The 26,639-nt window shown below is 55.4% G+C and overlaps 8 protein-coding genes and 1 non-coding gene across 9 annotated transcripts; all 9 read right to left on the minus strand.

Moving 5' to 3' along the window:
• Positions 1-1,741: 1,741 nt before the first annotated feature.
• LBRM_34_3110 (conserved hypothetical protein) lies at positions 1,742-3,832 on the minus strand (the record flags this gene model as incomplete). The annotated part of the gene is made up of 1 exon (XM_001568367.1): positions 1,742-3,832. The coding sequence occupies one exon, from the start codon at positions 3,830-3,832 to the stop codon at positions 1,742-1,744; it is 2,091 nt and encodes a 696-aa protein (XP_001568417.1).
• A 3,243-nt stretch (positions 3,833-7,075) lies between these two features.
• On the minus strand, positions 7,076-9,022 carry LBRM_34_3120 (conserved hypothetical protein; the record flags this gene model as incomplete). The annotated part of the gene is made up of 1 exon (XM_001568368.1): positions 7,076-9,022. The coding sequence occupies one exon, from the start codon at positions 9,020-9,022 to the stop codon at positions 7,076-7,078; it is 1,947 nt and encodes a 648-aa protein (XP_001568418.1).
• A 1,874-nt stretch (positions 9,023-10,896) lies between these two features.
• Positions 10,897-11,400, minus strand: LBRM_34_3130 (conserved hypothetical protein; the record flags this gene model as incomplete). Its single annotated transcript, XM_001568369.1, has 1 exon — positions 10,897-11,400. The coding sequence occupies one exon, from the start codon at positions 11,398-11,400 to the stop codon at positions 10,897-10,899; it is 504 nt and encodes a 167-aa protein (XP_001568419.1).
• A 2,370-nt stretch (positions 11,401-13,770) lies between these two features.
• On the minus strand, positions 13,771-15,003 carry LBRM_34_3140 (putative cystathione gamma lyase; the record flags this gene model as incomplete). Its single annotated transcript, XM_001568370.1, has 1 exon — positions 13,771-15,003. The coding sequence occupies one exon, from the start codon at positions 15,001-15,003 to the stop codon at positions 13,771-13,773; it is 1,233 nt and encodes a 410-aa protein (XP_001568420.1).
• Positions 15,004-15,525: 522 nt separating this feature from the next.
• On the minus strand, positions 15,526-16,149 carry LBRM_34_snoRNA2. Its single transcript, XR_001182264.1, has one exon. It is a non-coding gene (small nucleolar RNA).
• A 1,801-nt stretch (positions 16,150-17,950) lies between these two features.
• Positions 17,951-20,353, minus strand: LBRM_34_3150 (conserved hypothetical protein; the record flags this gene model as incomplete). The annotated part of the gene is made up of 1 exon (XM_001568371.1): positions 17,951-20,353. The coding sequence occupies one exon, from the start codon at positions 20,351-20,353 to the stop codon at positions 17,951-17,953; it is 2,403 nt and encodes an 800-aa protein (XP_001568421.1).
• Positions 20,354-21,731: 1,378 nt separating this feature from the next.
• On the minus strand, positions 21,732-22,826 carry LBRM_34_3160 (putative replication factor C, subunit 3; the record flags this gene model as incomplete). The annotated part of the gene is made up of 1 exon (XM_001568372.1): positions 21,732-22,826. The coding sequence occupies one exon, from the start codon at positions 22,824-22,826 to the stop codon at positions 21,732-21,734; it is 1,095 nt and encodes a 364-aa protein (XP_001568422.1).
• Positions 22,827-24,251: 1,425 nt separating this feature from the next.
• LBRM_34_3170 (Peroxin 19) lies at positions 24,252-25,190 on the minus strand (the record flags this gene model as incomplete). Its single annotated transcript, XM_001568373.1, has 1 exon — positions 24,252-25,190. The coding sequence occupies one exon, from the start codon at positions 25,188-25,190 to the stop codon at positions 24,252-24,254; it is 939 nt and encodes a 312-aa protein (XP_001568423.1).
• An 875-nt stretch (positions 25,191-26,065) lies between these two features.
• Positions 26,066-26,632, minus strand: LBRM_34_3180 (conserved hypothetical protein; the record flags this gene model as incomplete). The annotated part of the gene is made up of 1 exon (XM_001568374.1): positions 26,066-26,632. One exon carries the CDS (start codon positions 26,630-26,632, stop codon positions 26,066-26,068), a length of 567 nt encoding a protein of 188 aa, XP_001568424.1.
• Positions 26,633-26,639: the final 7 nt, after the last annotated feature.

A 26,639-nucleotide genomic window follows, 5' to 3' on the forward strand; every position in this document is an offset into this window, starting at 1 on the left:
CCCCCCCTCATACATGCGCGCGAACACCCACGCACGTCAACCCTCACGCACCACCTATGTGGCGTGGATCCTTTCTTTTCTTCGTTGCTTGCTTGGTTTTGCTTTTCCTTCTTAGCGTCAAGCGTTCGACGAAGGAATTAACAGACGAAAATGAACGTGTGCGATACGAGGAGCGAATACACTTAAAAAAGAGAGGGGCAGAGCAGCAGAGAGGGAGGTAAGTAGGCTACCGACCGCAAATAAAACGAGTGAGCACCGCCACCGCTGCCGTGTTGCCCCCCCTCCCTTTTTGCTTTTATGAGCAGACTATCTCTTTATATGCCCGTCGGTCTGTGTACCTTCCTCTCTCTCCCTCGTGTGGGCCTGCGCAAACGAGAGAGGAGAAGTGGACCTCTGCTGGGTTTGAGAGCACCCCAGAACTGTCCCTGTGACGTCACGTGAGCGCGGACGCACAAAGGAAAAAAGGCGTTAGCGAGGAAGCTACAACAGTAGGCAGAAGGGGAGATAGCGGAGAGATGGTCAAATAAGCAAATTGGCTGCGGCATGGAGAACAAAGGAAGTGGGAAGAGAGCACGCAAGCTTGCGCGTTTTTTTTTTTTGCAGCGTTCGTGCGCTAATGTGCGCTCGTGCTGCGATGCACCTCGAAGTTTGTTGCAACGTACAGAAACGTCGGTAAAACTGGTGAAGCAGAGAAAGACCCCCACGACATGCGGTGGAGAGCTGCCGCTGTGGTGTCCCATCCACTCAGGCTCTTCCCTTGCCCTCAATGATCATCGGAATACACCCACTCATCCTCGGCACGAGTGCAAAACAGAATCGACCATCATTTGCCATGAGTAGATACTGAAGCGGCGCGTGAGATGCGATGCGGTCACCTGCATGACACACGTGAGGTTTTTTTTTTTGCAGTTATCCTGATTGCTTCGCGCTAGAACTCCTCTGTGTGTGATTACGTGTGTTTGGCGTCTCTTTCATTGAGATGACTTCGTCGATTTGCGTATTCTTTTTTTTCCTTGGGGGGGGGGGTCAGCGCAAGGCAGAGCTGGCGCAGTACACCAAAACCCGCACGCAGACACCCCTGTGCGTCTGAAACTCGTGGCCGGCAGGAACCACGCCATTTGAAGCGATGGCACTCCTCATCCGCGGAGTGCAGAAGGACAACAAAGCCGACACGACCACCTCTTACCACCACAGAATTCGAACGCGCAGCCGCCCCTTGCATACAAGCAAAAACACACAGACGAGCGTGCTTGATCTTGGATGAGGTTTGGGCCTCTTTCTTTGCTTGCTGTCTCTTTGCGCAAAGGAGAGGAAGGGCACGAAGAAAGAGGAAACGTGGTCACAACAGAGGCGAGCATGGGCAAAACCACGACGCACACACACACACACACACAGAGGAACAAATGAGAGCTACAAAACAACACCAAAGCGAAAAAAAGGGGGGCAGAGACGACAGAGAAGGACCTCCAAAGTGGAGTGGGTTTGCTTGTGAGTCGTGTATCTCTGCGCGTGCGTCTTCTCAGGATACTGGCGTGGATGGAGGAAGAGAGGGAAGTAGAAGCGATGATGGTACGCTCTCTTCCAGTGGGCGTGCTTTTGTAGGCTTTTCTTGTTTTCGAGGGACAAAGAAAAAATGGGGACACACACGCACACACACACACACACACACACACACACACACACGCACAGATATGCACAGATCAATGACAAGAATGACTCGAAACTAGCAAATCGTTGTCAGTCAATCGTCCGAGTACGGCGGCGGCAGTGGTGGAGGTGGCAGCATGTCATTCGTGTCACCCCCACCCAGAACGTATGGAGGTGGAAGTGTGTAGGCCGGCAAGCTCGGCGAGGCACCGATGTATGAAAGGTGCGAGGAACGCGGGGCGGGGCGGTACTCTGGAGCAGGGGTGAGTGCATCCACGTAGGACGGCGGCGGTGGTGGCAACCCCACACCATCACGGAGGCCCGACAGACCAGCGTAATCACCGTACATAGCCTCTATTTTTGGCGGCGGTGTGGGGTGGTACTCGGGTGAGTTCGCACTGAGCTGAAAATGAGGGACAAACTCTTTAGCAGCGGCGTTCATGTGCGACCCACCCGGCGAGGACAAGACACCGATCCGATTGTCCATTTCAGTTGCTGCCGCGGCAGCCGCAGCACCACCACTCATCGCTTTCGGTGGTGAGGTCGGAGATGCGGAAGCTGCTGCGATGGCATGAGCTCTCGCGGCAATCGCCCCTGCCACGGCGGCGGCTCGGTCGACAGAGCCACTGAAGGGACTGACATTGACGACGGCATGAACAGCAGATAGCGCCGGCCCTGTTGGCGCCCCATAGGCGGGCGTAAGGGTAGCGGCGATCGGCTGCGTCTTACTCGGCTCAGCTTTGTCGGTGGGAATCGACGCAGCAACCACGTGGGCGGCAGCGACGGAGGCCGTTGCAGCAGAAGCGCCTCCACTACCGTTGCCGATGGGCTTGGCTTTCCCGTGGAGCGCAGTTGCGGTATTATCGCTAGTGGGGAGAGAAAGGCTAGAGGTCGGTGAAGCGTTCATGCAGGTGCCATGACTTGTCCGACTTGCGGCAGCGCCGCCACTCCCCATCTTTGAGAAGCTGTCACCTGCGCCATGGTCGTCGAGTTCCAGTTTTACTGGGTTGCCGCGGCGGCTAGGTGAGATGTAGGGCGGTGACACCTGCACGCGCAGCGTGCACCCACGGGTGTTCTTGCCGTCCACATCTAGCGCCTTCCGCGTCGCCTCGAGGTCGGCAAACGTGATGAAGGCGCGTCGACGGCGCGATGGTGCCTTGTCCTCCACAAACGCCGATGAGACAATGGGAAGCGGCTCGAAGAAGGACAACACCTCTGCAAGAGTCGCGCTTTCGTACAGGTTGTACACGACGACGGTGTTGAGAGTGTGCGGCAGGTGGGCCCAGTGCTTCTTCACCTCGCCCCAGTACTGGTCGCGTAACTTTCGTAGTGCCGCATCCTCGAGCGAGGGCACGGAAACAAGCGGAGAGACAGGACGGAGAATGAATGGCAGCAAATCGCCTTCGTCGTCCGAGTCCTCATCCTCGTACTTCTCCAGCAGGTCGCAGGCATCTTGGGAAGAAGGCATAATGATAACACCGCCGTCGTGCGGCCGTTGCTCGTCGTAGTAGCGCAGGTCGAACTCCGGCCAACCACTGAAGTCCTGGAACTCACGTAGCGCCTCCGTCGGATCCCAGTCCTTGTGAAAGCTAATGCCGACAAGATGGCTGTGAGTGGCGAGACTCAGACCGTAATCGAGCAGCAGGTAAAACCCCAATCCGTGCACGTCGTCGAGCGAACTGTCGGACAAAAACTCGGAATAGTCAATGAAGCTCGCCTCGAACTCGTTACTCACGCCGGCAGCGGCGGCGCTGTCAACAACCGCGTCGTACGCCGCAAACGCACAGGGTAGAGCAGCAGAAGCGGCAGGACCCATCCACTTCTTCGCCTTCACAGCTGGCTCTACTTGCAGGCATTCCAGGATTTCCTTAACATGAAGAGCCCCGGGCAAATAATCGGCGTACCGCAGTAGCGGCATGACGGCGGTGCCTGTCAGGATAGACTCCGTCTCGCCATGCTCGCAGTCTAGTCCAAAACGCGTGGCACAGAGTGACAGCAGCTTGCGGAACGTCGCCGCGAAGACGGGAAAGTGGAGGCGGAAGGGGCGGCGAGAGCCCACCTCGTTCACGCACAGCACCACATCATACTCGATGCCGAGTAAGAACCGCAGCGATGACGGAACGCTCAAGGCTTTGAGCTCAAGGAAGTCAAGCCCATACTTATTGAAGTCGTGAATGGTATGCATTACTCTCCAACGAATTGGCGGCCTTTTTGCGCTTCCTTTGAAGCCGGCACTCACTCCTTCCTGGTGAAGTGCGCGGTCAGCTGAAGACAACCGCTGTGTAACGACCGCGTGAGGCGCTAAAAAGGGGAGTTTCGCCTCTATGTTGGGTGCGCTCTACCGTGCACAAAATGAACGGAGTACAGGAGCCCCCCCCCCCAAAAAAAAAAACACACACAAAAACACGCACAAAAAATGGCTATTTCGAACGAAATTAAAACGGGGACTGAGGAGCGGCGCAGTAGCGATTCTTTGCCGGTACCGTCTCGCTACGGACCTCGCTCGTCAAGTACAGTGGTCAAGCGGTCTATTACGTGGGGCAGCACAGGAACGAAAGAGCGCACACCAGCAGGAATGGCAAACCCATAAAGACGTCGAATGAGATGACAACGATGGTGGCGCTACGCCACGCATCGATACGAAAGCAGGGGGATGAAATATGACGTTGCTTCCTTAATTTGTACCCTCTTTAGTGTGCCCCTTGCACTGATCACCCTCACTCTCACCACTGAGACTACGTGCACTGACCGTACTCTTTGCTTCACCAGAGCGCAACACACAAGAGCGCGTCTCCGGAACAACTCGAGAGAGGGAAGAAGAGAGAGAGGGGGAAAGCAGAAAGCGAAAAGGTAAGCGAAAAATCCACCTCGAAACACAAAGGCGAAGCCGGAAAGAAAAAATGCGCAAACGGGGAAAAGAAGAAAAACGAGACGCGAGGACGTGTGAAGCGAGTGGAGAAAGAGGAACGACAAGGAGGAAAACGAAACCAAGAAAGAAACCAAACGAAGCAACAAGCAAGACTGAGGCTCACGGGGGAGGGGGGAGGGATACCCCTTGAGAAGCGCGGCGTGCAAGAGCGAAAAGGACAACAACTTGTCGAAACAAGAGAAATGCAATACGTGGGTACGTGTCTGTCTGCGTAAACAAAAATGAACGAGAACAGTGTAGAGAAAAAGAAGAGAGACAGATATAGAGGGATGTGTGGGGGGGGGGGGGGAAGGGGAGTTCGAGACAGAAGGCGTACAAAGCGATATGGGCGAGGCGTGCTTTGGGTGACCTTTCTCCTGTGTTGTTGTTGTTGTTGTCCGTTGCGTGCCTGCGTGTGTCTGTGCTGGTTGGAGGAGGCGTAGGTGGTGGCGTTATGATTACAGTATTCGCCAGATTCTCCTGTTTTTTTCTTGTTGTTGTTCGCTTGGATGTATTGTTAATTACGTAGTATTTCTTTGGGGGAGGGGGAGGGGGAGGGGGGGGGGTATTTGCCTGTGTATGGGTGGATGTAGAAATATGTGATGTGGCGGGTTCCTAAGTGTGCACCACAATAGACACGCAGATATGTCATGAACAGTTGGCACCACCGCAGGAAGGAAATGGCAGATAGAGAAGATGAAGGTCAGGCAGAGAGGTGCGGTGAAGTGAAAGGTACAGGAGGAAAAAGGGTTTGTGCAGGGTAGCGTGTGCATGCATCGCCCCTGGTGCTATAGTGACGCATGAGGAACGCAACGGTTCCATAACCACTCGTCACCGTCCATCTCCCATCGATGAGCGTCTTCGGAGGGAAGAGAGGAGACGCCGTTGCAAACAAAAGGAAAAAGATCGCTGCTGTACACAGTAGCACTCCTCAGCACTTCTCCCTATAGCACACAGCCCCCGGAAGCGAACAGCGCGTGGTACATACAAACACACTGACGCATGTACAACCTGCCTGGCAATACAAACCCGCCTTGTGGTGCTCTTGGTTTCTGAGTTGAAGTCGCATCGCTGCGGTTGTGGCAACTCGTGCGTGATAGCGCGGGAAATTGGAGATGAGCTAACAAGCACAAAAAAAAAAAAAGAGGGGAAAATTACACGAGAACGCGGAGAGAAAATACGAAATCCCGAACGATGACAGCTCGGACAGGCACACACGCACAAGCACGAGCAACTACACTCGCCTCCTCTGTACAATCAGCATCCCTTCGTGTGCGCCAGCACCTTCATGCACAAGCGCAACTGAAGTGCATCAGAGCGCTTTTATTTTGTTGTTCCACGATACACACACATGTGAAGGAAAAGGAACAAAAAAGGAAGAGCCCCAGAAGAGCGCCCGGCTGACCGTCTCTGCCTGTGTGTGGGTGTAAGAAAGCAACGCGCAAGCCTGGCAGATAGAAGAAATGGAGTGCGGCAAACACATTCACACACACACACACAAAGAATCGCATAACATAAGGCGATACGTCTTGGCCACATCACCGGACGCCGCCGGCAGCGTCCATCACAGCAGCACCAAAGAAGGCGCAGCACTAGCCACAGTAGTATCACCCACGCAACCCATCTCGCCACGCATGTCAAAACCCCATACAAGTATACACGACATGAGAATGAGACCAAAAGGCCCTCGTTTAAAGGAGAAGGGGTAAACAGGAAAGGGGAGGAGTAGGAACGTAAAAGAAAGGAGAAAAGGACACGATACCGCTGACATCATAGTACACATAAACGCAAATACACAGACAGACACGCACATGGTTAGGTGCATATAAACGATACAGCGTTCAACTCACCTGAACCTACCCGGCGCACTCCCACACGCGCACCACCACCGACTCAAAGGACACAGGCAGATACAACGGGACAGCAACTCCCACCTCTTGTAGCACACATACAGAGAGAGAGAGAGACAGCTGAAATAAAAACAAAAAATTTGAACGGCAAGCCTGAAGAAGTCAAGAAAAGGAGGGAGTTAGAGGAGGTGAGAGGGAGGAAACAAAGAGAGTAAAGGGGCCGGCTGTCGTTTCCTTTTCTGTAAAGGAGGTAGAGGAAAAGGAGCGGCACACCTGTGCACTCTTCATGCGCACACCAGGCATAGGTAGTGTGAGCAAGCTTCGAGTCGGGGAGTGGCACGGCTCAGGAGAGGAAGCAGAAACAAGAAGGCACACCTGTGTGGAGGGAATTTGAGAGAGACCATTTTGAGGGAGTGTGAATGGTCACAGGCAGCGCAGCGAGACTTGGGGAGCAGTCAGAACAAAACGCCAATAAACGAAAAGACGAGCGTTTTTTCCCTTTTCTTAGCATTGACTAAACAGCTCCCTCCATCCATTTATTGTCCTCCCCTCCCCTCCCCTCCCCCACCCCCCACTCACCCATACACACACACACACACACACACACACAGACACAGACCTTTCAGCAGGGTAATAGCCTCGGACTCCGGTGCGGGGTTGCAGGCCACTACTACTGTGCCTCAGCCGCCATGCGATCGTACTCGGCTCGTGCGAAGCGGTCCCACTCGGTTTTCTCCACGCGCATCCGTATTTGGTGCTCCCCAAACGGGTCTCGGTGCTCAAACAGCAAAAACTTCGACGCGTTGATGATCATGTTGAAGAAGTTGGCGGGTGTGGGGCAGGAGCGGAGGTCGCCAAGGGTGACGCCGCACTTCCGCATCTTGACACGGTCGAACCCGACCATGTCCAGCATCTGGCACATTGTATCCTCGTACGCTATGTCCCCCTCTGGCGAGTCGGAGAACTCGAGGAACCGCTGCTGGTTCTCCTCAAAGAACTGCATCATCTCATATCCGCTCAATACACCGTCTTCGTCCGTGTCAAGCACTTTGAACCAATAGAGCACCGCTGGTTCCGAGTTCTTGTCCTCCTCGGAGAGGCAGAAGTACACAAAGTCCGCAAAGTCCATCTTGCCAGGCACGCCGGACGACAGCGGGCGGCCGTAGCCCTCCACCACACGTTTGATGGCTCCCGTCACGACAGAGCCTTGGCCGTAGTTGCACAGATCCTCGAAGCCGACAAGGAGGTCACGGTCGGTGTCGAGCTCCCAAAACTTGCAGTACAGAACGTAGAAGTGCTCATAGGAAAAATAGTCGAGCACTAGGTTTACATCCTTGGTGTCCAGATCCATCATCCTATCCGGCAGGTCGCTTCGGTCAAAGTCTCGCCAGTAGATGCGGCCACACTGCTGGCGCTCTAACATGTACATTATGCGCACCGCCACGGTGTGCCAATAGTACTCCTGAAACTCCGGCTGCTGGAGGAACTGGAGCCCCGGGTGAGCCGCAACGAGGTACCTGCCCATCGACTCTAAGTCAGACAGCGTAATAAATTCCTTTTGGGGATGCGTGCAGATGAGATCGTAAAGGCGGCGGCTGGCCGACAAGGACGCGTAGACGTCGCTGTACACAGTGCGGATTTGAGCAGCGGCTAGTGTATCCGTGGTGGCCGCGTCCAGACCGCAGCGAGTTGCAATGTCCGTGAAGAGCGCCTCTTTGTACCAAATCGGTACCTTGAACACCTTTGAGCTAATGTCACCAAACACCCATACTGTCTTCTTCACGGAGTCATTTTTTTCTAACAGGCGGTTCAGCTCCTGCGCCTCCTCCGAGTCGTTCTCAATCTGCAGCCCGCAAGACTCCTTCTTCGAGTAAAAGCACGGGATGTCTTCTAGTGTCGCCTGCTTTAGGTTGGCGGGCGGCGTCACTGCAAAGCTACCGGCGGTGTGCACGAAACGTGTCGTCGACTCGCGAGCCGTCATGCTGAGGCTAGTGCTGGGGTCCAATGGAATTGCGAGGTCACCTGATACCATGACAGCGTTCAGTGTGGAGTCCAAGCGAGGGCTGCCGAGCGAGTGGCCGCGGTGTGGCGAGACACTGCCGGAGCTGACGTACGGAAGAGGGGCACTGGGGTCTACAATCGGCTTTGGCTGCGGCGACGTCGGTGTGACGACTGGCGACCCGGCACGGTGAGGGTAATCGAGCTCGTCTACCCCGCCGGCAAAACGGGCGACAGCACAAGGGGATGTGGATGGTTGGATGGGACTCGGTGTACGATCATCAGCTGATTTGAGGGCTGCTGATTTATTCGTCCTCTGTGGAGGAGTCGGTCGAGGCGATTGTCCCGGGTCGGCGTCCTCGTCTATCGCGGTAGAGCTTGTAGATAGCCCTACAACAGGGTCGCTGTGCCACGCGCCGTTGCTGAGCGCGTCCGTGTCGGCGGCCTTTCCTTTCTTAGCGCCAATCTCTAAATTTTGAGCTGCGGCCGACAGCGCCAGCATGCGACTCAGCATATCACGAATGCGTTCCACATTTTCGTCCTCGGAGAGCCAGGTGGTATAAAGATTGGCGCAGAATGCTTTGGCTGCCTGTGAACCGAAGGTGTTCTTGGCACTCATGGCACTTGCTCGTCCTAGACGCAGCCTTGTGCTCTAGCAGAAAAAAAAACGTCGTTAGCGTTCTCGCTCTTGTGTTTGTGTAGGGATATAAGTGCAGCTGCACGTATGAATGTAGCAGCTGCAACCAAACAGGTGTGGTGCGCCCGGCGAGAACGACCGAATTGCAGCTCCTCCTTTTGGTGTTATGTGAAGGAGCGCGCAGCACTGCCGAAAGGAGGAATTGACGTTCCAGTCGCAACGAAAGAAAAAAGCACGCAGGTGCTCCTCACTGGTCCCTCCGTGCACTTGCAATCTCTTCTCTCTGTCCTCGTCTGAGACGTGGGCAAGTACTTCTGACTGTGTTAATGTGTGTGCGTGTACGTGGATGTGTACGTATGTGTGTCTATGTCTAACCACACAGCCTCCGCCTTTACCCTCTGCTGCAGACTAACAGTGAGGCGTATTTGCCCCCTGTCTTATTGTCTCCTGCTGCTTGAATAAAAGTAGGAGGAGGGAAGCAGGAGGGGGAGGCAGCGTTGGCCTAAAGGAAGGTTGAGAGAGGCTATATATAGTGGCTGCGTAGAGAGAGAGCTTTTCCTTACGCGAACACACACACACACAAAGAGCGGAGAAAACACTCGGTGCACAACAGAACAGTTTTGCGTGCAGCCGCACGCACGTGCATGTGAGAAACGTGGAGAGAACAATTCGGGCAGGAGTGAAGAGAAACAAAAAGTACAAAGAGCGAACGATGTAAGAAAAGGGCACGAACTCTAAAGCGAGAGCGGAAATGAGCGAAAGAAAATGGGAGGGCGAAGGCATACACCATTAACAGGCGATGACGACAGCAATGTTGGCGACAACCGTTCAGCAGTGAAGCGTACAGACAAACAGACGCAGCGATGCAGCTTATGAGGGGGGCGTGTCGGTGTCCTGACTCTCTTGAGAGGGTGACAGCCACCACAAGAGAAGGTCAAAAAAGAGAGAGAGGGGAGGAGGTCAACGGCACTTTTGTGTCGCAGCCTGCCACCATCCAGATTCTGGGGGACGGTAAGAGCAAGGAGAAGGGTGGAAAAAAAAAATAGAGACAAGAACCTGAGCAGGTATTGATAAGAAAGGAGGCAAACGGGAGGGGTGGAGGAGATACGTGGGTAAGGTTTTAAAGATGAACAGCGTGCGCAAGCGTGTATGCGAGGTCGAACGTGGGAGAGAAAGAGAAGAAACGAGAGAAAGAAAAGAGGGGAAGTGCAAGTGAACGTGAGAATCGAGGATTGAGACGACGAGCCAGAGTCGACCCGCAGTCGTTCAAAGACTACAAATGCGTTACCTCAAATTGCAAAAGAGAAATTGCTACGATGACATGCAGATGAACTGCTGAGGCGCAAGCAGATGGAAAATGTGAGCTGGCGCGCCTCCACTCTCGCCAGCTGGAAGAGTGAAACGCAGTGGGCTCAGTATAGAAAGCAGATGTAAGTTGCAGCGCAGCCACTAACGAAAGAGCTCTCGCTAATAGTCTCAAAATGCATCGATTAAACTGCATTGTCATTTTTCTTTCTCTTTTTTTTGTTGGAGAGGAGCAATTTTGCATCTGCTTAACACCAGCGGAGGTGGCACGGATGTGAAGGAGTCGTCGTGAAAAAAAAAAACGAAGAGGACAGAACCCGTCTTTCACCACCCTCTCCATCCCTCTCCTCCGCCTCACATCCTGAATAGGCACTCGAAAGCCCGCGCTCCCAAGAGTAGAAGAAATGTGAGTGGCAGAGAATGAGGATACAGTACACTGTCACCTAAGGTACATCGAAATACGCAAGAGCATTGGCAGCTTCGTACATGATGCCACAAAAAAAGGGGGAAAGCAGCACGCCTTGGATGAGCCCCCGGCGTATCCTAACGTCCTACGCAGTAGCAGCAACATCAGCACCCTCTTCCTGTGCCACCGCTGCGGCGGCCAGTCGTTGCTTCTCCTCCTCGGCTAGCTGGGCCGCCTTCACAGCGGCCTGCGTTGCGGCCATCTTCGCTAGTAACTCCATTTTCTCCGTGTTGTTACCAATGAACTCGCCGACGACTTCGCCGTAGGCGTAGCTCTGCACAAATGGGGTGGCGGTCACGCAAAGTGAGTGGCACACCGGCGCAGTCGCCGAAAGAGCGTAGCACACAGCGATGTTGGTGTCTGCCAGCAAAGCCGATCGGTTGCTATTCAGCTTCTCAATCGCCTCGACGACTGCGTGCGTAGTGGCTGCATCCAGTGGACTCACTACGACGAGCAGCGCAGAGCCTGCGTGTGACGTAACTTGCCGCTGAAGGTCGTCGATCGTGCTGACAGACTTCACGACTGGTGGCGGCGGCGGAGTGACACACGCACGGGACTTCTTCACGGATGTGGTACGAGACTTTGCCATTACGAGAATCCTTATCAGATGATCGTATTCTTCGTGTATGAACGTGTACAGCGAGAGAGTCAACGGATAGGGGTGGGTAAATGCAGAAGAAATAAGGGAAGTGTGGCGTGTGCATTTCGCTCGGCCAAATAAAAAAAAAAAAAAACGAGGCGCAACACTGCTTTCTCTGTCGGCAGATAAGAGACACAAACTCCTTCTGCTTCCCTCCATCTGTGGGATGAGACGGTGGTCTGCTTCAAGCGACCCATCAGCGCACGCAGCAGCCATACGCACGAGATACTCGCCTGCACGGCCCTTTCGCTCTCTTCAGTACAATGCGTACGTGAGACGGAGCAAGGAAGGGGCGCAACTACATGGAAAACAAACGTGGCCCTTACTTGCCCTGGGTCGGCAGGAAAGTACCCCTCTTCCTCATTCCCTCCTTTTTTTTCGGTGTTTAGCAAGTGTGCCGCGACCGCAAGGCGTGATCGCGCCCGTTGGCGGTGCTTCCTGCCCTTTATTAGTGTGTTTCTGTGTTTCCCCATGCTCCCACCTGGGACTCTCCATGAATGCACAGAGGAAAAGAAAGATGTTATCTTGAGGGAAATCATCAAAGCAGACGGCTTTCCTTGCCACTCCTGCTTCTTCACACGAACACACATGTGCACATGCAAGTGTAGTAGTCCCACACCGCCTCTCCCTGTCTCTCGTCATCGGCGCGCTACTAGTATCCAATTCGCTTTTTTCAACGTCTCCACTCTCTGCCGTACAACGTGAGTTAAATTCCCTCCTATCCCTGGCCTGCCACAGGGCCCATCGCGTGGTGCGAAGCAGCCGTACACACGCGGTACAGGAATGCGGAGAACGAGCCAGCAGGACACGGCCTCAGCCGCAAGCCCCACCCGCCTCCCGTTTCCCAGGTCGCCTCACAGCCGCTCCCATCACGCCGCTCGTCACCCGGTGCATCCCTCGGGGGAGGGGGGGGGCCCCTCACACCAATGGGCAGCGAGGCCCGGGTGGGTCACGTTCGAGTCAGGTGAACACCCCTGCCCATCATATGAATGGTACAGAAGTGTTCAATGCTGCAGGTCGCTCCGACGCAACGCCGTGCAGGACCTGACCACTGGCATCAACAGCGACGCATCGCCCTGACCCTCCCTCCTCTGTGTCGTGGGCGCTTGACACTCAGTCACCACCAGAGGCGGCTCGGCCTTGGCAGGGAGAGGAGGACTGCCTGGCTTCCCCACACAGAGTGGGGGTGCTGGACTCTGAGGTACCACGCACCGCGCTGTGCCTCCGTCATCAGGGAAGAGTAACAGAAGGAAGAAATCGAGAGAGAGAGCTGGCAGCGACAAGACCACCCAGAGACACAAGTGATGCTGACCTTCACTCACAGAGAAAAGTCGGTGACGATCAAGAAGAATGAAACTAAAAAGCGAATGAATACATTTATGCATAGCTTCCCCCTCCCTCCCTCCCTTCCTTCCTAAAAGGAAAAAAGAGGTCCAAGGCAAGAGAGAGGTGAGGGTACGCATCGGTGCGTGGGTGAGTGTGTCTGGAGAAGAGGGAGGAGTTTTCGCCGGTTTCCGTGAGAAAGAACACCAGAAGAGCTGCTGCGCCTCAAAGAACGGGTCTAGTGTAGCATGATCTTCCTGTTTCGCTCTCGATTCTCTTCCGTCGGAGAAGTACTAAGCAGTACCGAGAACAGCGATCCCATCTCCCAACCAGGACACTCTACAGACACACACACACACACACATACATGGAGGCTTCTCACGCTCGGCGAGATGCACACCTCACGCCCAAAGCATCAAGTTGAAAAGAAGATGAACATCAACAGGATCTACATAGACAGACGTACAGAAGGCAAACACAGAGGGTGCAAAGTGCGGAAAGACGCAGCTGAGTGGGCGATAGGCACTCGTACTCACCACCACCACCTTCATGACGCAATGGCATAAACTGCGCAGTTTGCACCTTCTTTTCGGCTACGTCCTGGGCACCACAATTCGCATTCCGCGGTACGTGGGGGTTCAGCCCATTTACCCCCGTTCTGCACGAATACCACGACACACTTTTCATTTCTTTCGCTTGGTGCACATGACGCAGCACGTTGGGGTTGGGCCTACCTCTCCGTACACAAGTATCGCCGTTGGGTTTCGACCTTCCCACTCCCACTGCTCTTTTTCCTCTTGTCGTGCCATCACCACACACCACAAACCCACGTCGCATCGCATCGATGTCCTTCCTTTCTTTTTTTCGTTTAAGGGAAATCGTGCTCGGCTGCTGCATGTGCGCGTGCCTGAGCACTGTCGTTAGATTTCATTCTGCTCATTGTTTTTATGTGTCTTCGTATGTTATAAGGCGAGTGGCGAGAGAACAGAGGAGCGTTTACTGAACAAGGGCGTCCATGGCGACCTTGAGAGCGGCGATAAGGTCATCGGCGTCTTCGATACCGCAGCTCACACGCACGAAGCCGTCCGTTATGCCGACCTTCATGCGGTCCTCGGTCGTCATGTTCGCGTGGGTCATGACAGAGGGGCAGGTGATGATGCTCTCTGAGGCACCGAGATTCTCGCACAGAGACCACGGTCGCGGCACGGTGTCCATCAGGAGGCGACCCGCGGCCGTTCCACCCTTGACCTCAAACCAAAGCATGCCGCCGTGCAGGTTGTTGCGGTGCTGCCGGTCGGCCAGCTCTTTCTGCGGGTGGGAGGCAAGGCCCGAGTAGACAACACGTTCCACGGCGGGGTGTGCCTCCAGGAACTCGGCCACCTTTTGTGCGTTCCGGCTCTGCTTCTCCACGCGTAGCGACATCGTCTTCACCGTCTGCAGCTGCAGGAAGGCCACCTGGGGGCTCATGAGGTTTCCCAGGATGTTCTGGGTCAAGCGCAACTTGTCGTCCAACTCTTTGCTGTTGGTCACGAGGGCGCCGCCGACAGTCATGTCGTGGCCGTCCACGTACTTAGTCGTGCTGATCAATGTGACATCAGCGCCGTGGTCGAGCGGGCGCATGATGAGGGCTGTGGCAAAGGTGTTGTCGCATATGTGCAGGATACCCTTCTCCTTGCAGATCTTCGACACCGCAGCGACGTCGATGAGAAGCAAAGTGGGGTTTGCAGGCGTCTCGCTAATCACCAACTTCGTGTTAGGCTTGATAGAATCAAGGACGTTCTTGGGATCGCGCATGTCAACAAAGGTAAACTCCATCCCCAAACGACTGAAGAACACACGGCAGGCGCGGTTCGTGCCACCGTAGCAGCAGTTCGTTAAGATGGCGTGGTCTCCAGCGTTCATGAACGACGAGATAGCCGTGGTGGTCGCAGCCATGCCGGTGTTGTACACCGTGCAGTGGTTGCCGTTCTCCAATGCACACAGCCTCTGCTCCAGCACCGCAACCGTAGGGTTAGCAGAGCGGGTGTAGGAGTAGCCCTTCGCCTGGTACTTATCGATCGACTCCTGCACGAACGTGGTAGACTGGTAGATTGGGGTGAGAATGGCACCCGTGACCGGGTCAGGGCGGACGCCACCGTGCACCTGCAAGGTGTCAAAGCCCTGCGCCTGCGGCAACCACGAGCCGGAGCCGGTCGTGAAGTCAGAGACGAGGTGCTGTTTTGAGGACATGCTTGCGAGTAGCTGCGAGAGAGTGACACTGAAGAGACAGGAGAGAGGAGAAGTGAAGTCAAAACAGTAAAGAAAAAAAAATTATAGATTTGGAACTACGCGAAGTCTCTGACAAAGCGAAAATAGTAATAACTATGCTAACGCGCTAAGAGTATGGTCGGCACCTTCTTGCACGCAGAAACGTCTCTTTGGAGTGTGGTCGCGACGAAGGTATGGCGGTAAAGGTGAAAATGGAGGACGAACTGTAGAGGGAGGAAGGAGGGGAGAAGCAGCGGTGTTGAAGTCCCAGAAAAGGGATAAGGAGAGGCGTGTAGGAGGTGGGTGTGTGGGGGGGGGGGGGTGGAAAGGGGTCAGAAAAAGCGCAAAAGGGAGAGAGAGAGAGAGCAACAATGGGCGAGCACGTGAAATAGAAAACAAACACGAGAGAGGGGCGACAGGCAGGCCACCCAGTCAAAGCGAATGACGGCGATGGTGGGCATTTGTGCGGGCTTTTACACAGCTTGAAGACCTGCTCATTCCACTTCATTGGTTAATGGTGGGACAGACGGGCAACAAAACTAAATGGGGTACTTGTTCTTGCTCACCATGTGGTAGAGCTCTTCGCAGGTGAATTCTGCGAGCGACATAAACTAGCGTATCACCTTCAAAGCAAAGAGAATTTTTTTCTCTTGACCAGCGTATCGTAGCCCTATCCTAGTCACCTGTGGTAAGGAAGACTGCAAGCGACGTGCTACGCTTAACGACAACACCGGCAAAAGTTGCACTCACCAGCGTATTGAATTCTGCAGCGGCAAGTCCTCGTCTCCAGGTCTCTTTCCCGCAGCCTAGAGCTTCCGGCATCATATCCAATCCGTGCACAACGCGCACGAATGATACATCACTAAGCGGCGACTGTCAGACGACACCACACCCACCCGCCACCACACTCGAAGTGATGCGATGTGAGCGTGGATTCACACCTTTGGTGCAGTACTTCAATAACGTCAGGGTCGGAATGATCAGATTTTACCCTACGAAGTTTGTTGATCATCATTGATTCACTTGCTTGCGATTTTCTGCACCTTTGCAGCTCTCTCGCCCAAGACAGCAGCAGCAGCAGCATTCACGTAAGCACACAAGAGCATTCGCGGCACGCGTGACGTTTCTGATGTTTATGAGGGCAAACACAAAGACTCGCCTTGTTGACTTTAGCCACTTTCTGTAAAGCGAAGGGAAAAAGCGCATGCATGCCTTTCTCCTTCAAACACACACACACACACACACACACACACACACACACGCACACGCACATGCAAATACCCGAGAAAATCGGGGGCAAGCTCAAGATCCAGAACCTTTTGGCATCCATGTCATCCTCATCCATTCCCCTCTCCCTTCCCCTTCTCTTCCCGTACTGCAACAACATCACTGATCTTGCAAAACACTGGCGGATTCCACTGACACTGAAGTAGGTCAAGTTGATCCGTGTTTAATTCTGCGGCATGTACATCTTCTTGTCTGTGCTTCCCTTCTGAGAGAGGGAAATCAGAAAGGAGAAAATCAGAAGAGAGAGGTCAGCAGTACCCGCCGGCAATATCGCTTCGCCGCACTTGTCCACTTACTCACCCATGTTTTGCCTCGTTATTTACTTCACGCTATACCCCCACTACAGTCCCCTTCCCCCTTTCCTCACTTCTGTCGAAAGTCGAAGTGCACTGCCGAGAGGAGAGGGAGTATGAGTGCATTGATGTTTAGGTGTGTGTCGAGGCTGGTAATCATGCAGCAGCCAATGCACCGCATTCCGGTGCGATGCAGGCACGGCAGAGCTTCGCGACTAAGGAAAAAAGGGGTGTACGTCGCAAACAACAGGAGAAAAAAAAATACGAGAAGTGAAATGGGGGATGTGAGCGACGGAGTGAGAAGGGAGGAAGTTCACACGTGATGATCCCATCTTCAGACGCATGCAAGCGTTGAAGACGACCCTGAAGAGAAACTTACCGGCAGCAGCATGTGAAGTCCCGTAGTATGGGAGCGGAGGAGAGAATCCACTAACGTCCAGTGCTCCACAAAACAAGCTCAGCCCGCAGCATGATCAACTCACTGAGAATGACTCCATTGTACTCCGTCTTAGTTCATGGCACGTGTTTAGGTACACGTGTAAGTGCACTTGGGGACGTTTCAGCGCCTGTGCACGAGCAGCAAGGGCAGCAAAGTATGTGGGACCGAGTCATTAGCGCGAGTGAACAACTGGGGATCTCACATGTGCCACAAAAATCTCGCAATGCTGAGTGACAGCACCAGGTGTGTGTGTGGGGGGGGGGGGGGCTGGTGAGATGAACAACTAGACTGTGTGCATCACCGCATTCGCCTCCAAGCTGTAGAGCACCGGAAACGAAAAAAAAAGAAGGCACTGAGTAAGACAGTGCCTGAGGTGCTCCTCTAGGGAGATGAGAGAAGGCAAAAACGCACACGTGCAGCGGCAAACAGCAGGAGCATATCGCTGGCGAAGATGGCCGGTCCCGCTCTTTTGCACGTGTGTAGTTGCTGCTGAATATCGTCGACGCGATTCGTAGTGAGCCGAACCAAATGTGATAATGACCGCAAGTCTCTTGGACACAGCACTAGCCCAGGCCCATCCCGCCGACACCAAGAGTCTGCACAACCGTACCCGAGGACAGGCTGCTTGGCTTCCCGCAAAGGATGAGAGTGCTAAACCCTGGACACCAGGGTTTGCCCGTGTGTATGAGCTTCTATAAGCCCTCGAGAGGGTAAAACAAAGGGTGAGTCGGCTGAGGAAGGTGCGTCTTTTTTTTCCTGTTCTTCATCACCTTCAGGACTCGCTCGCTGGGACGATGCGTGGGATTTCATTTAGGGGCTTATTGGGCGTTACCTTCTCACCTACAGAGCTTGCTGAGTAGTGCTTCTTGACGTCCTACAAACACCACCTCCGCCCCATGCAGCCTCGATTTTACAGAATCGACTGTGACGTAGTATCGAGGTCGGAGAAGTCAATGAGGTTTGTGAACGTGTTGCCACTCGGTGAGCAGTCCTCATCGACGCGCAGAGACAACTGAGACAAGGTGTCTGGCGTAAGTGGCAGCGACGACGGGTCGGCGTGACGCCCGTTCTGCGATGTGGCTGCCGGCTGTGCATGAATGCGCACTTCGCGACGGGTGTGCGGCTGGTGGCCAGAGAACGGAGGGGCAGAGAGTGGCGCTGGCGCGTCGGCGGCAAAAGCGCTATCGACCACCTTATGCCGCCTTGGGTGGGCTTCTCGGGTTCGTTGCACCGCCATCGCGCGTGGCGGTGCGGGAATACCCCAGCACATCGTCGGCACGAAGACATTGCGGCCGGCGCCGTCGGCGATGATAGTCTCGAGTCCATTCAGCTGCTCACGTAGTTCTTGAAGTACTCTGTTGGGAAGGCGATGAGGATCGTGAAGGTCCTTTCGTTTTTTGGCAGACGCGGGGCCACCAAGAGCGGCCACTTTACGCTTTTTCTCTCCATGTGATGCTTGAGGGCGTGCAGAGCCTGACCCCTCAGCGTGGTTGGGTGGGTATTGATCTGCATCTATCGCGGTCGCTGCTACCGCAGCAGCCCGTTGTCGTGACGGTTGGGCATCGGCTGCGCGGAGTAGCTCGATGTTATAGTTGCGTAGCGCCGCCTGCGAGTGAGCAACGCGCAGCGCCTCCTCCATGTCGCGCAGCCTCTCTTCGTCAAGGCGAAGCTCAGCCTGCTCCTCCTCCAGACGCTGCTGTGCATCGGCGAGTTGCTTCTTCGCCTCCGCCATGGCCGCCTTCTTCTGGGAAAGATGTGCCTGCATCTCCGCTATGGTGGCGGATCGGCTCTGCAGGTCGGCCGCTCGCCGTCGCAGTAACTCGATCTCTTTCGTCGCTAGCGCCTCCATATCCCCAAAGCAACGGTGCATCGCAGCGGTCTCGACCGCCACCTCGCGCTCCTCCGTATCAAGAAGGCTGATGCTCTGCTGCAGCGCCAGCAGAGCTTCGTGAAAACGCTCCTCGGCGGCCTGGCGCTCCTGCTGCACAAGGTGCTGCCAGCGACGATACTCCCGCTCCCAGTCGTCTTTACTGCGCTTGTACGTCGTCTCCTGCTGCGTTAACCATGCGCTCTCGTCTTGCAGGTGACGCTGGAGATTTTGGGAAGCGAGGCGCAGCTGCGAGGCGCAGTCCTCGAGTGCAGTACGCTCCGCGTCAGTGTTGCTGCACTGCGTCGCCGCAAGCTCTTGGAGGCGCTTCAGTACCTCTGTTTGTTCTTTGAAGTGCTCCTCACGCTCTACTTCAACGCGCCGTCGGGCCTCGTCCACCGTCGCCTCATACGCTTTCACTGCTGCCGCGGCATCCTCAGCAGTGGCCATGACACCGCGCAAGAGGGCCGTCGACTTTGCCACGTCCTCCTGCGCAGCCGCCTGGACCCGCTGCTGCTCCGTGCGTAGATCCTCCTCGCGGCCAAAGTAAGCCTGGAGCTGCTCCATCTGCTGCTGGTGCAGCGCCTCCTCCCTGGCCATGGCGTCCTTGTGCCGTGCCTCAGCATCACGGAGGCGCTCTAGGTGGAGGCTATGCCGTTGCCGGCGCAGCTCCTGCAGCTCGACCTCCCGACGCTGCAGCGTGGACTCCAGCTCGCGTTGGAGGAGTCGCTGGTGCTCCACCGCCCAGGCCTCACGCGACTCAATGTACACACGTTCCATGGCCAGTGCTTCGTCCTGCAGCTGCCTCAATTCCTGGTGCGCTATGGCCTGCACATCGGTTAGCAACGACTCATCCATCTTGAGCAATCTCTCCCTCTCCTGGTCCTCTGCGGACCTCCAGAACGCCAGCATATCATCAAAGAAGCGTGCGTACTCCGTTCGTTCTGTCTGGGTTTCGCTCTCCACACCGACAGCGAAGGAGGTTTGAACCTCGTGCTGCACGAGTGACTGAAGCTCCGACCTCCACACGTCCATCTTGAGTCCCTCCGCTTCTTCTGACTGGAATGCATCGTCGAGTCGACGCAAAACGGCAGAGACGGCAGCCGTGAGAGCCGTGTTCACCACATCCTTCGCTGTCCCTGCCGTATTGCCGCCGCCGGCGTCCTTCTCCCCTAGCAGCTCGCGAAGGGACGCCTCCTCCTTTCGCGCCGCACACAGCTTCTGCTGGGCTTCCGCAATTTTGGCGTCATACTCTGACTTCACAGACTGCTCTACGCGCCGGCGCGCCGCCCGCAGCTCCGCCTCGTGCTCATCCTGGGACTCACGAATCTTCGTCTCGGAGGCGCTCTTTTCGTCTTCGATGGCGGCACACACGCGGCGCAGCTTCCCGTTCAGGTGCTCAATCTCAGCCTGCTTCTGCGCCTTTGCGGTGCGCCACTTTTCCATCAGCGCCATCTCGCGCTCTCTCGTGGACTGCAGAAGCTTCTGCTTGGCTGCAATCTGTCTTTGCAGCTGCTCCACGGTAGCCTCGTGCAGTGGAGGGGGTGGCGGTGATTGCGGCACTGACCCAGGCACTGCGGCAGGCGACGCCTTTGGTAGAGGTGGTGAGTGAATGCTCGGCGAGGCGGAGGTTGGGGGTGGACTTTGCAGCACATCATCTTCTGAGCCACCGAAAATGTCGGGCAGCGAGCTTTCCGTTTGTCGCGAAGTGGCCGGCGCTTCCGGCCTCGCACCCAAACGGCCAGCCGCAGGTGGCCCTCGCTCAGGCTCCTGAGAGCACGCCTGGCGCCTTTGCTGCTGCGCCTCCCGCTGCTGCTGTAGCGCACGGCGTCGTGCCTCCAGCATGGCGCTTTGTCCAGAACTCGAGCTGAGCCCTGGCGGGTTCGATTGCGGCATCCACGCATCGTCGTCGCTGCTACTGCCGCTAGAGGGCATGGTAGACACACAAAACAGCGGGAATACAGAATGGCACGGCCGCGGTGCTGCCGCCCAGCCCCACCTCGCACACTCTCGACGGGGTGTGTTAAAGCGACGAGCAAAGGGACAATGTGGTCGGACAAGGTGTCACGTGTTCTACCTCTGAAAGAACTCTTGCGAAGATCACCCGTGTCGAGGCTCGCCCAGAGGGTGGGAAGCTGATACCGGATGGTCAATGAAAAGTGTGCGCGCAGGCAAGCTGTGCTTCTACGCAGTCCCTTATGCAGGTGGATGTGGATATGTGTGTGGAGGGAGGGGGAATAAATGCAGGAGAGAAGAAAGGAGGCATTAAGCCACGCAAAGAATGACGTACCAAACGGGGTTGACATGCAACAACATCACTGTAGCAGTCGATAGGGAGGGGAAGGAGAATTATGACCTTGGTCACAACTCGCTGCCCGGAGTGCGAGCCGGGTTGTCACTCAGCTTTCCTCAGCATCATCAGCGGTCTCCCCGTGCGGCACCCTCGAGGGCTCCACTTGACTGGGAAAAAGCAGAACGAAGAATCACAGGTAGATCATCTGCACCTCCGCAACGGTGCCTCACAAGCGACTAAGTCGCCCATACAAACTTTCGAAGTGGCTCATTGCACTACTGAAAGAAGAGAAAAACGCCAGCACATGGTGTTGCTCAGTCTCTCCTCAGCTCATCACTCAGAACGTGAGGCACATCGGCAGTGTAGTCGGAGCTATTACGTTGCCATTTTTCTTTTGTGTAATCTTCATTGTACGCATAGCCAGAGAGTGTCGACTCCTTGTCACGTTCTATGCGATAGCCTATGAGCTGCTTCGCTGCAAAACTCAGAGCTGAATTCGCTCGCCTTTTATGGGCTTCCGCGGCCAGCCTCTTAGAACGCGCAGTCTCCGGCCACATCCTTGATTGGCTTGCGCTGCGTAACGGTCTCCTTGACAAGCTGAAAGGCCCCCAGCAGCCCACCAAGGCCAGCCGACTCACGCGCCCCGCCGGCCGCGTAGTACTCGAGGTCCGAAAGCTTCATGAGCAGAAAACACTTGCAGTCCTGAGGCAAGTCCATGGCCATCACGACGGGATGGATCTCGCGAGTCAAGTCCGCCATGGAGATACCTTTCTGCGTAACAGCCTCCTCTGTCTTGATCCAGCTTGTCGCGAAGTCGCTAGAAAGCATGTGCGACACGATCGTCGTCACGTCCGCAGGGGTCGGGTTCCCGGTGACTCGGTAGACAGACTCTTCCGTAATCTCATTTGCAGAGAGAGCCGAGGCCTGCATGGTGTTGAGGCACCGGCGCAAATCGCCTTGGCTGAGGCGGTACGCGGCCGCCAGCCCGTCCGTCGTATACTTGACGCCTTCGTGCTCTGCAACGTACCGGAGGCGCGGCATCATCGCCGACTTCTTCACTGGTGCGAAGCGGAAGCGAGTGCACCGAGACTGCAGAGCGGGAATGATTTTGTTGATGTGGTTGCAGAGGAGGCAGAAGCGCACGTTGCGCGTGTACTTCTCGATAACGCGACGCAGCGCCGCCTGGGCATCGTGGGACATCTGATCTGCCTCGTCAAGGATCACAAGCTTAAACTTTACCGCCGAGCCACCGCTTCCGCTTCCAGTTGAGCTGCTGGAGCCCATTACGGAAAATATGGAAGTGGTACTAGCGAACTCGCGAGTCTGCTGGCGCACCACGTCGATGCCACGGTCATCGGACGCGTTCATCTCAAGCACGTTCGCGCGCACTCGATCCTTACCGTAGAGATAGTACGCACATGCCTTAATGGTGGTCGTCTTACCAGTACCAGGCGGACCGTAGAGCAGCAGGTGAGGCATGTTACCGCTATTCATGAGGTGCCGTAACGTGCTGAGAATGTCCTCGTGTGCGACGACGCTCTCCAGTGTGCTAGGACGGTACTTCTCCACCCATGGCAGATGGCTGGCAGCCACCTTGCCCTCCTCACCTTGCCTGCCTGCGTACATTGCAAAAGTCTACAGTGAGAAGGAATACGAGAGAGAAATGGACCTAAACCCCTCCGTCAACTAAAATTCTAAAAAGCTGCGATGCCGCTGGAGAGCTGCACTACTTGAAAGCAGCGGGATGGCCGCGTGGAGGCGATTTGTGCACCCGAAAAGGTGTCAAGTGTGAGTCTCTATGATGGTAAGGTGGGGGGGGGGGGGGAGGGTTCTGCCGCGTGCCGAAAGATGATAGACAATGCTGATGTGTGTGTGTGTGTGTGGGTGTGGGTGTGCGAGTGTGTGTGGGAAATCTCGTTTTTTGTTGTTGTTGTTGTTTCCCCAGTTGTATGCACGACACAAACTGTTGGAGAGTCTCGCGCGGTGACGGTTAGCGTTCAATATCGGCCGCGCTACGCAAGAGAGCTACAAACCTGAAAAAGGAGACCCCACCAAAGCAGAGGGCAACATGTAGAGAAAGCGCAGAGCGGTGACCTGTAGAAGTGCTTGTGGGGGGTAGAAGGTGGTCATCACAGAAAAGTAAAGAGGCGGTTTCCAGGGGGGGGGGGGGGGGGGGGCATGGCCGAGGCACCGGCCAGCAACGCCCCATCTCTCGATGACCCTCCTCTGGAGTAATAACTGTGCAAGCATCAACAGCGACTGATGATGCAGACCGCAATAGAGACGCAGAGAGAGGCGCAACAGGCGCGAAAGCGGTGGTACCATCCACACCTCTTCCTTTTGCCTTTTTATCCTTTCCTTCCGTGCTTGGATGGCCCTACACCCACCGATGAACAGGCCGGCACACCCGCAAGTGGCCGCCCCCTCCCCCTCGTCTCACATTAGCTGAAGCCACTGCTGACATAGTTGTTTGTTTGTTTTTCCCATTGGGGGAGAGAAGAGAGAGATGAGGTAGTGCAGAGGAGACACGAATGCGATCTCACCAAAGGTAAAAGGGGAAGGGAAGAAAAAGAGATCGTCAAGAGCATCACAGAACAACAGCTTATTGAAGAACGAGAATACGCACACACTTACATCAAGTCACAGCAAGACACATGCTGAGTGCCTTCACGCTTTTCAGCGTCATTTCGCCAGCACCGACGACAACGCAGTGAACGCGCATCCGCCGCCGGTCACTAAGTAGCTTCGCTCCCAGGCTTCTTCTCTCTTCGTTGAGACCTGGCATGTGCGGTCGCTGCACAAGGTCGCCAGGCAGTATCATAGCAGCCAAAGGCACGTGCAAAGGGGGTCGGAAAGTAGACTGAAAGAAAAGAAGGAACGGTGTCTTCTCGGTAAGCCTCCTCTCACTTTGTTGGCTTCGTACTGAAACGAGGAATAGTGCACCGACGCAGGACTCAGTAGTGATGGACCGGGGAAAAGAATGCCACGATACACGGAGGACGAAGCCAGGTGTGTTTTTCTCCGCTGTGTTATTCGAAAATGCCTCTTAATTTATGCCGTCGTGTCACTGGCACTGTTCGACTCCTTTCGATTCTTAGGCGCATACTCGACCAGGTTGCTCGGCGGATTACCTAGCTCCGAGTAGTTGTTCATGAGCTCCAGCAGCTGCACGAGCCGTGGATCCTCTGCTCCAGAGATGGGGTTCTGCAGTAAGTCGCAGATTTCTTGCGCCCTGGCTTGTTGGCGATCGTAGCGCTCGCAGTCCTCCTGCGACAGCTCGCTGCGGTGCGCCTCCATGTACGGTCCGTACGAGTCGCGCATCAGTTTTATGGGTTCGACAAACTGTGGATCCACTAGCGTCGAAATCAAAGCCGATGCCATGGCCTCCGTTGCACGGTCTACCTCAGCAGGGATCGTGGCACTATTGCCAGCTGAGGCCGCCGGTGATGTAGCTGAAGACGACGAGGCTGCTACCGGCGTCGACGCTGGGTCCACATTCCCTCCTTGTGTGGCGTTGGAGAGCTGTTGGAGCATTTCCATGCACCGTCTCGACGCCTCATCGACATCCGCGTCACCGACGCTATTGTCATCAGGAAGCTTGCCCTCCTGCTTCATCTGCTCCAGTAAGCTGTTTGCCTTGTCAAGGTCCTCCTCTTCCATCACGCGCATCAGCTCCTTCACTCGTAGCAGGTTCGCCTTGTCCTCTTCGCCCAAATTCTCCTCCACCTCCAGTGTGGAAACCATTGTCATGACGCTTTTCTTGAAACCGTCGAGAGAAGCGTCGTCAGCGCCACCGCCGAGCATGGACATAAACATCTTCATCATATCCGCGTCACCACTGACTGTACCAGAGGCCTCATCCAGAGCCTTTTGCAGATCGTCCTCCAACTTTGCGTCCCGTACGCGAACCTCCTCCTCGTGCTTGCGCTCCTGTTCGTCGACCATATCCATCGCCTCGTCAAGAAGCACGTCGAGGTCGTTATCAGACATCTTTCACTAGCATCAACGGATAGTAGTGAAGTGTTCGTCAAGGAGGGCTGGGGGGGGGGGCGTGGCCCTGATATATTTGCTACAGGGTATAGGCGGGGTGTGGCACTGCTCAGATGAAAGCGTGGGAGGATTTTTCTTTCACCTGCCCCTTCCGAAGAAAAAGATGTTACGAACTCCCGAGAGGAGGAGAAGATGATGATGATGAGCAGCTCTACTCGGTGCCAACCGTGTGAATCAGTGCTTGACGTGCCCACATGCGTGAGTATGCGTGAAGAAATGTATGCGTGTTTTTGTTTGCCGTTGTTTATACGCTAGGGGTCAGAAGAGGAGTAAGTGGAGACGGAGACAAAAATGCACAATGCGAGAAGGGAGGACAGCGATCACATCCCGGAGGAACGGACGACGAGGTGCCGCGTGTACGGATGATGAGAGGGTGAACTCAGCTACCGGCGAAGACGCCCTCATTGCCCCCCCCCTTCCCCTCCACCCCTACTTGTCTTTGTTATCAACTGTGCGTAACACACACATACACACATGGGCAACGAACAACCACGCATTAAAACAGTCACTGCTGTTGTGCGAAACTGCGATAAAGTCCCGAGAAACACTCGTGCAGCGTAATGCGGCAGCAAAGTACTTCTTTTTTTCGTGGGGTGAAGGGCTCCTTTTCGTCGCTGTGCAACTCCCCTTTCGTCGCGCGATTGTGAATGCCAGAGAGGGAAAGAGATGTCAGCCCAGGAAACGAGCCACTCGACCTTGCCGCCTCAAACGTCTCCTCACGCTAACAAGAGGGCGAGAGAGAGATGGCAAAGACATAAGCGGATGGGTGAGTGCAGCAAACTTGCACCGAACATACACATGTGGTCACCCTCGGGTCAGCGGCGCTGCCTGCGTGAGACACGTCGATATGGGATGCAGTGCACCTTTGCGTCCGCCTTGCGTGCTGCCTTTCGCGCAGACTTGGCGGCCATCTTCTGGCGCTTCTGGGAAAAACGCGATTTCGGGGGCTCTGCACCTGATTGACGCGCTGTCGAGCTGTGCTCCTTCGATGAGGGTGAGGACGATGCTGCGGTAGATGAACCATGATGCTGCCCTGATAAGGAAAAGCTAGAGAGTCTAGGATGGGCAGATGCAACGCCGGTGTTGCCCTTCTTCGGACACATCTTTTGGTGCTTCTTAGCATCTCGTGCAGCTGCCTCGATTTCCTTTGCCGTTGCGCGGCTAATCACCGCAGCGGCGATGCGTCGCCGAGCTTCCTTAGCCGACTCGTCGCAGTCGGCTTCCTTGAGCCTTGCCTTTTTCTGTGACTGCGCAACTTTGGCTTGATGGGCATCAGCATTCTTGCGCCGCGTCGACTTGTCATGGGAGGCAGCCAAGGAGAACTCGGTGAAGAAGTCGTCAACGCCGTCCCCCCACTCCTCTTCTACCTCTGCAGTGGCCATGCAAGTG

This window comes from Leishmania braziliensis, chromosome 35 (genome assembly GCF_000002845.2).
Source record: "Leishmania braziliensis MHOM/BR/75/M2904 complete genome, chromosome 35".
Lineage (NCBI taxonomy): Eukaryota > Euglenozoa > Kinetoplastea > Trypanosomatida > Trypanosomatidae > Leishmania > Leishmania braziliensis.